General features: G+C 45.4%; 1 protein-coding gene across 1 annotated transcript in view; it reads left to right on the forward strand.

Moving 5' to 3' along the window:
• LOC142573903 (uncharacterized) overlaps positions 1–7,599 on the forward strand; it is a 244,863-nt gene extending 237,264 nt beyond the window's left edge. Inside the window, exon 10 of the mRNA XM_075683112.1 lies at positions 7,454–7,599. Coding sequence (XP_075539227.1) covers positions 7,454–7,548 — 95 coding nt within the window. The 3' untranslated portion in view covers positions 7,549–7,599. The remainder of the gene's footprint in view (positions 1–7,453) is intronic.
• Positions 7,600–9,079: the final 1,480 nt, after the last annotated feature.

The following is a 9,079-nucleotide window of genomic DNA, read 5'->3' on the forward strand; positions in this document are numbered from 1 at the left end:
TAATTTTTTTTTACTGTCAATTTAAAGGCTTAAGCATGGCGCTCATTAACGCAATATTTCCATTCATAGTGAGCAAAAGCGGCTGTCGTACCCACAGTAGAATTGATTTAAATGGCTTTAATCCCATGAACATTATATCGCTGCCAATTTCCGTGGGATTGGAGTCGTCAAAATGGGATACAGTTGACAGGGAAATCAGGAGGTCGATGAACGGCAAGAAGGCTTGCACAAGACCTCAGGGATATAAAATGACTTCTTGAGCAGCTTGGTCAGGGGAGAACGCAATGGTTTCCATGTCTATTAAAAATCCTCCAAAATGTGAACAGAGGCCGACAAAAATGCGGGCATTTTGGGAAAGGTGAAACCGCTGGAAATTTTAGGACAGCATTAGCCTAAATATAAAAGATGTCTTAAAAACAAGAAACCATAACGTTGACAGGGTGGCCAAACTCTGGCACAAGTAAATTGGCTGTTGAAGCAGTTCAGCTGAAACACAATGGTGCGAAATAAGGCGAGAATGTCGGCAAGTGTTGAACAAAGGTCAAGTAGGTCCTGTGGCCGACGTCAGCGCTCGGCAGCTGTCAAGCGACTGCACGTATTAGCGAGATGCCTGGTCGTCTGTAGTTAGAGTATGATTCTAGTCTGAAATATTGGACGCGGACTCCATCACATTGAATACAGTGCATTCTACGTGTCATTCTTCGACAGATGGTACCGATTCTCGCGCAATGAGGATGGGAACACATTGTCTCACGAGCCGGCTGTCACCTACTTCCTACTGCCAACGTTCCTTCCCCTCCTTAGTTGCTTAGCTTTTATTGGGTTCGGCTGCTAATCACGAGGTCTCGGGATCGAATCCCAACCACGGCAGCCGTATTTCAATGGGCGTGAAATGCGAAAACCCGCGTACTTAGGGTTAGGCGCACGTTAAAAAATCCCAAGTGGTCTAAATTATTCCCGAATCCTCCACTACGGCTTGCCTCATAATGAAATCGTGGTTTTGGCAAGTAAAACCTCATAATGTGTTATGTAACATTCGTTAAGGATGTCCTGGGCAGTCGCACAACTCTTGAATACAATTAAGTGTCAGGAGTTGTGCGTGAGGTCTTTGAATATGTGGATAGCCTTTTACGTTCGATAGCTGCTAGTCTACATTGCGGCTATATAATACAGGTGGAACGGCAACATGGTAGAGAATGTGGAGAATATACAAATCCCGCATATATTACTTCACAATAAATTTAAATAGCGTTCTTGCTTCACGCACGTGGATAACCGCCACAGGAGACGGAGACTACTTTGGAAACTAACTGCAAGTACTGTATATGTCGTACCCAAGGGTGTACCTGGCCTGGTGGCCAGCAAATGTGACCTAATATTGCGAGCAGATTCGGCCATAGCATGCTAACGGACGACGACACAGGCTCAAGTGACTAGCGCAAGAGTGGACAGGGGACACTGAAGACGCTACAAGGACAAGCGCCCAGTTGGAAGTTTGCGCTTATCCTTGTCGCCTCTTTAGGGTCCCGTGTCCACTCTTGCGCTAGTCACTTTAGCATGGAATACCAACTAGCCCGGTCTCACATCCTGCGAGGACACAGGGACAGTTTCCTCAACTCTTGTGTCGTGACTTTTGTGTCAAGGTGAAAAACCGACATATCCATGTATATGTCTTAATACTTAAGCACATCTAGATTTGCAGCTGCGGCGGTAGACCATGAGCGCGCATTGCAAAGTCGCTAGTGAAATAATTGTGTGCACGTTAACGAATTCGATAGGGGAAAATAAAAATCCGTCCACAACGGCGTCTCTAGTAGACGCTGTGCGATGTTCGGACGTTGTCAGGAATGGGGCTCAATCCCATCGCTCGTGATCTTTTGTCAAGATTGGAGTCCGGCATGAATTCGAAGGTAGCTGGCCCATGCCGTCGTCCAACTTATCCGCGCTGAGGACGTTGATGAAGGGAAGGACTGCTTCTCATCGAGAGCGAGGAATATGGGTTTATTTACGGTATTTATATCAGTCTAACATGACCGTTTGAGAAAGTACATCAGTCTAACATGACTGCTTGAGAGAGAGTCTCAGTCCAACATGACTGCTTAAAAAAAGTGTGTCGAGCATCCGCACAACAGCGGCTTATAAGCACTCGCCCCCCCCCCCCTCTTGATTCCAAGGGGACGGAAAACGTTCGTCCAGTCATTTTAAACAGGCCGCCTCTCTCCGGGACGGGTTACACACACACACGCACACACACGCATACACACAGGTGCGATGGTCCGGAGCCGACGTCAGACGGGCTTTGTAGAACTCGGAGCCGTCCCGGGTAGCGCGTTGTCTTGCGTCTTGGTCGGTGCGTGGGAAGGAGCCTTCGTCGGCGTTCCCGCGGCAACTCCCCCACCCGTAGCAGATCAGGTCGGCGTTGTCGTGTTGCGCACAAAGCCTGCTTCGTCGAACTCCTTCAGTCACAACGGCGACGAGGCTAGAGCGTAACAGTGGCGGTTTCAGCACAAAGCCTGCTTCATCGAATGCATCCTAGCTGAAGCGCCGGAGAGCGGAGGATGCGCGTATTGTTCATGACACAAAGTCGACTTAGTCATGCCGTGGCTAGAGGTTGGCGGCGGAATTCCAAGATGAGGTTGCCACCACTGGCGTAAATGGCTGGCAAACTTGCACTGAAGCTGGCCGTTCTTAACAACGTTAACAATGTGTGCCGACTGAAGAAAGGCTGCCCCGAAGGGCTTCTGACGGTTAGGCTAGCTTCTTTACTCCGTAGAATGAAAAAAAGAAAAAGAAAAGGAAAAAAGAAGAAAGAAAGAACCGCATCAGAACCCCAGAATCAACCATTGCTTACCGCGAGTAAACGCTGGATGACGAGTAATTTCCAGGCGACGAGCGAATACGCTTGATCAAGAACACTGATAACGCCGGCGAGACAAGCATTGTGGCGAAGTTCAATGCACAGGGATAGCTTTTACTTTTTTATTTTTGTTTGGTTGACGTCATAACGCGTCACCGCGCGAAATTTGAAAAGATTAAGGTCAGTACGCCACGTGGTGGCACTTACGCGAACTAAATAAACCCTTGTGTCCAGAAAAGCTGGATACGAAGACGCAGCTGTTACACACTTTTCTCTTCAGGGATAATGGCAACCTCAGAATGCCTGCCAAATAATGATCTGAGAATGCCTGCCAAACGCACCCCAGCCCATTCTTATTCTTCTGATTATTTCAGTCGCATGATCCGGATCCGCGGTCACTACCTGTCCTAAGTAGATGTATTCCTTTACCACTTCCAGTGCCTGGCTACCTATCGTAAACTGCTGTTCTCTTCCGAGACTGTTAAGCATTACTTTAGATCTCTGCAGATTTATTTTTACACCAACCCTTCTGCTTTGCCTCTCCAGGTCAGTGAGCATGCATTGCAATTGGTCCCCTGAGTTACTAAGCAAGGCAATATCATCAACCAATCGCAAGTTACCAAGGTATTCTCCATTGACTCTTATCCCTAATTCTTCCCAATCCAGGTCTCTGAATACCTCCTGTAAACACGCTGTGAATAGAAATGGAGAGATTGTATCTCCCTGCCTGACGCCTTTCTTTATTGGGATTTTATTGCTTTCTTTATGGAGGACTATGGTGGCTGTGGAGCCGCTCTAGATATCTTTCAGTATTTTTACATACGGCTCGTCTACATCCTGATTCCGTAATGCCTCCGTGACTGCTGAGGTTTCGACTAAATCAAACGCTTTCTCTTAATCAATGAAAGCTATATATAAGGCTTGGTTATATTCCGCACATTTCTCTATCACCTGATCGATAGTGTGAATATGGTCTATTGTGGAGTAGCCTTTACGGAATCCTGCTTGGTCCTTTGGTTGACAGAAGTCTCAGGTGATCCTGATTCTATTTGCGATTACCCTAGTAAATACATTGTAGGCAACGGACAGTAAGCTGATCGGTCTATAATTTTTCAAGTCTTTAGCGTCCCCTTTCTTATGGATTAGGATTATGTTAGCGTTCTTCCAAGATTCCGGTACGCTCGAGGTCATGAGGCATTGCGTATACAGGGTGGCCAATTTTTCTAGAACAATCTGCCCACCATTCTTCAACAAATCTGCTGCTTCCAGATCCTCGCCAGCTGCCTTCACCCTTTTCATAGTTCCATAGGCTATCTTTACATCTCTCGGCGTTACTTGTGGGATTTGAAATCCCTCTAGACTATTAAATATTCCATTATCGTCGTGGGTGCCACTGATACCGTATAAATCTCTGTAGAACTCCTCAGCCACTTGAACTATCTCATCCATGTTAATAATGATATTGCCCGCTTTGTCTCTTAACGTATACATCTGATTCTTACCTATTCCTAGTTTCTTCGTCACTGCTTTTAGGCTTCCTCCGTTCCTGAGGGCATGTTCAATTCTATCTATAATATACTTCCTTATGCCAGCTGTCTTACTCTTGTTGATTAACTTGGAAAGTTCTGCCAGTTCTATTCTAGATGTAGGGTTAGAGGCTTTCATACATTGGCGTTTCTTGATCAGATCTTTCGTCTCCTGCAATAGCTTACTGGTATCCTGTCTAACGGAGTTACCACCGACTTCTATTGCACACTCCCTAATCATGCCCAAAAATTTGTCGTTCATTGCTTCAAGAGTAAGGTCCGCTTACTGAGTTAAAGCCGAATACATGTTCTGTAGCTTGATCCGGAATTCCTCTATTTTCCCTCTTACCGCTAATTCATTGATCGGCTTCTTATGTACCAGTTTCTTCTGTTCCCTCCTCAAGTCTAGGCTAATTCGAGTTCTTACCATCCTATGGTCACAGCAGCGCACCATGCCGAGCACGTCCACATCTTTTATGATGCCAGGGTTATCGCAGAGTATAAAGTCTATTTTTATTTCTAGTCTCGCCATTCGGGCTTCTCCACGTCCACTTTCGGCTATCCCGCTTGCGGAAGAAGGTATTCATTATCTGCATATTATTCTGCTCTGCAAACTCTAATAATAACTCACCCCTGCTATTCCTAGAGCCTATGCCATATTCCTCCGCAGACTTGTCTCGAGCCTGCTTCTTGCCTACCTAGGGACTGAAGTCGCCCATCAGTATAGCGTATTTTGTTTTGACTTTACCCATCGCCGATTCCACGTCCTCATAGAAGCTTTCGACTTCCTGGTCATCATGACTGGATGTAGGGGCGTAGATCTGTACGACCTTCAAATGTGTACCTCTTATTAAGTTTCACAACAAGATCTGTCACGCTCTCGTTAATGCTATAGAATTCCTGTATATTACCAGCTATATCATTATTAATCAGGAATCCGACTCCTAGTTTTCGTCTCTCCGCTAAGCTCCGGTAGCAGAGGACGTGCCCGCTTTTTAAATGCTTCTTTTGTCCTCCTAACTTCATTGAGCCTTATCATATCCCATTTATTGCCCTCTAATTCATCCAATAGCACTGCTAGACTCACCTCCCTAGATAACGTTCTAGCGTTGAACGTTGCCGGGTACAGATTCCAGTGGCGGCCTGTTGAAACCCAGGTATTCTTAGCACCCTCTGCAGCGTCACAGGTCTAACCGCCGCCGTGGTCAGTTGCTTCGCAGCTGCTAGGGACTGAGGGCCGGGGTTTGATTGTTGTATTCATATAGGAGGTTGTGGCCAAGCACTACTCCAGGGTGGCCAATCACCAATAACGCACTGCACCAGGGAGGGAGTGTGTTTCCGGTTCTGGTCACCGGGATCAGGCCGCACTCCAGGCCTGTTGATGCAATTTTATCAACCCACTGATTTTTTAAAACTCCGGTGAAAAATTGCGCGGCACCGGGATTCGAGCCACGGACCTCTTGCACGCGAGGCGGATGTTCTACCTCTGCGCCACCGCTGCACCCTCATAACAGTAGGAGTATGCAATGCGCACGTGCGGTGGGGTTTCCCTTTGCTTCCGGCTGAGGACTACATGCGTAATTTAGCCACTTATGATTGCTATGCGTGAAAGTGGAAAGGCTAATTTCTTTGTGCAATGAATAATGGAACTGAAACAGAGAATGTCAACCGAATGAGCCGTCTCTACAGATCATATCATGATGTAAAGAAACTATTAATGACGCGCGTTGTAAAGTGCTTGTGCAAATGTATTTGTCAGAATAAACGTGCGTTTACCCTGCTGCTATAGCCACTGCATTTTGTTCGCTCTCACAAGCAAAATGTCGGTCGCAACATTAAACTATACTTGTGCATTCAAAGCGAACTTACTCGATCGCGTATATATATATATATATATATGTGTGTGTGTGTGTGTGTGTGTGTGTGTGTGTGTGTGTGTGTGTGTGTGTGTGTGTGTGTGAATGTGCGACACGTTCAGGAAGCACTATAGCTTACTGACACAGAGCGACCGTCTTACAACATTTTCACGGAATGACCAAGAGTGGTCTATCGTCTCTCAAGGAATCTGCGTGACCTAGTAGCCTCTTCCAAGACTAAAGCGATTGCTCCTACTGGTTGTCATCCCTGCAATGAGCCCCGTTGTAAAGTTTGTACTCATATGACCACATTACGCAGAAGCACAGCATCCAATTTTTCTGTTAAAATCAACGGCGACTTCAGTTGCGACATTACTAACATCATCTATCTGCTTGAATCTTCAGTGTGTCATATGCAGTATATCGGTCAGACTGAAACATCTTTTCGTATCAGATTCAACAGCCACAAAGCACATCTTAACAGCTTGCCCCACCTTCCATTATTTAAACATGTTCGACTGCCCGGTCATACGTTCGACAACATCAAAGTAACAGTAATACAATCAGGTTTCAAATCGCCCCATGATCGAGAAGTACGAGAATCCTTTCTCATTCATAAATTTACTGTGACACCGTGTCATCTGGTATCAACGAGAGCGTAGGAAAATGTCGTGGCTTTCTGCCATATCTTGATGTGTATGGTCTTGTACAGAATTGACAAACCATTCAAAAACAATTTGTTCCTAGTTTTGTCATGTCGCAATTGATGTCATTCTGTAACTTCATGCACAATCATCGCGATACCATCATGATATTTCATACATATCGTTTATCGTGCACAAGTTATACTTACTGCTGCACTTTTTCTGTTATTATTTGCAAGTGTACACGTGCTTGTAGTGCTGATTATGCCTACGTCTGCATGCCCATAAAAGCGGGTGCGCACTTGTATCCGTGTTTATTCTGACGAAGGCCAAGTGCGCTCCTTTGCTTCTTCAACAAAATATATATATATATATATATATATATATATATATATATATATATATATATATATATATATATATATATCAACTGCTCCCAACTGCTTTCAATTTCGACCACCACAGGGGTTCCGTTTTTGTCGTTCTTTCAACAACCATCTACGCTATCTGGCACTGCGAACGGTAAGATGTCGTCCGGCCACTAATTGAATGCCTGTGCATTTGTTTCAGTGCTCGTGCACACGAATCTGTGGAAAGTGCACTACCTCCCTGGAGAGGATTCCGAAAACATCGCATTTGCTGCTGGCGGCTTCATTACAGAATGACATTGCCTTCGTGCCTCTCCACACGTCAAGGAAGTGCCACAATAGAGCAATAAAGTGACACATCCGATTAAAATTGAAGTTCTTACATGTCTTCCTTTAACTCATGAGTTGTTGCTGTTCTGCCAAAGAGACACAAATTAAGGGCGAAAAACAACTACACTTGAACGAAAAAACCAGTCAAAAACACAAAGGACAAGAGGAGAGGTTCACACCACAACGACTGGACTATCAACTGAGGTTTATTAGAATCGGTGTAGTCCCAGCAAGGCCAGCAGAGCATGCGCAACTGCATCATCGCTAATCACATAGCATGAAAAGACAAGAAACGCTTCTATCGTGACCGACTTAGAAATTCAAATTCTTTTTCAAGTAAGCGCACCGAGGTTGTACTAACGCAGTCATCACCTAATAAACTGATGTAGTACGCTTCCAAGATTTCTCGCTCTTCTTTGCCCTTGCCCCTACCAAGAATCGTCACATTGCTAAACAAAGGATAACAACCACACTCATTGCAATGGCGAGGCAAGTTTGCACCGTTATCTGACCCCAGGGAGGAGTGGTGCTCACGCAGGCGGTCATTAATACATCGACCGGTTTCGCCTATGTAAAATCTTACGCACGTGAGAGGGAACTTATAGACAACCCCTGCAGCACATGCCGTAAAACGGTTTTCATGCTGCGTTGTGCAAACGTGGTTCCTTGCCCTGCCTCGAGAAATGCGCGTGCACAGACCCGAAAGCTTACAAGGGGCAGAAAACACAACACTTACTTCCTGCTTGGCGGCAACCTTCTTGATATTGTGGCTCACTTTATGCACATACGGAAAACGTCAAGTTTCCTACGTTCACGTTCCTACGTTCCTACGTTCCTACGTGCGAAAGATATTACATAGGCCAAACCGGTCGATGCATTAACGACTGCCTGCGTGAGCACCACTCCTGCCTGGGGTCAGATAACGGTGCAAACTTGCCTCGCCATTGCAATGAGTGTGGTTGTTATCCTTTGTTTAGCAATGTGACTATTCTTGGTAAGGGCAAGGGCAAAGAAGAGCGAGAAATCATGGAAGCGTACTACATCAGTTTATTAGGTGATGACTGCGTTAGTACAACCTCGGTGCGCTTACTTGAAAAAGAATTTGAATTTCTAAGTCGGTCACGATAGAAGCGTTTCTTGTCTTTTCATGCTATGTGATTAGCGATGATGCAGTTGCGCATGCTTTGCTGGCCTTGCGGGGACTACACCGATTCTAATAAACCTCAGTTGATAGTCCAGTCGTTGTCGTGTGAACGTCTCCTCTTGTCCTTTGTGTTTTTGACTGGTTTTTTCGTTCAAGTATGTACCAACTGGCCCAGATTTCAACCCTTCTGCAACTACACTTGTACATTAAAAAATTTAATCCGTCGAAATGATTGGCGCTATTGACGCAGTTTGTCGTTTCCATTTGTCTATGGTAGGACATATGCCCTTGAAGTAATAGCGCTGTACAAAGGCTTCAATTAAAGTTTGCAGAAAAACAAAGACGATCATGGTG

Source organism: Dermacentor variabilis, chromosome 3 (assembly GCF_050947875.1).
Source record: "Dermacentor variabilis isolate Ectoservices chromosome 3, ASM5094787v1, whole genome shotgun sequence".
Taxonomy (NCBI): Eukaryota; Metazoa; Arthropoda; class Arachnida; order Ixodida; family Ixodidae; genus Dermacentor; species Dermacentor variabilis.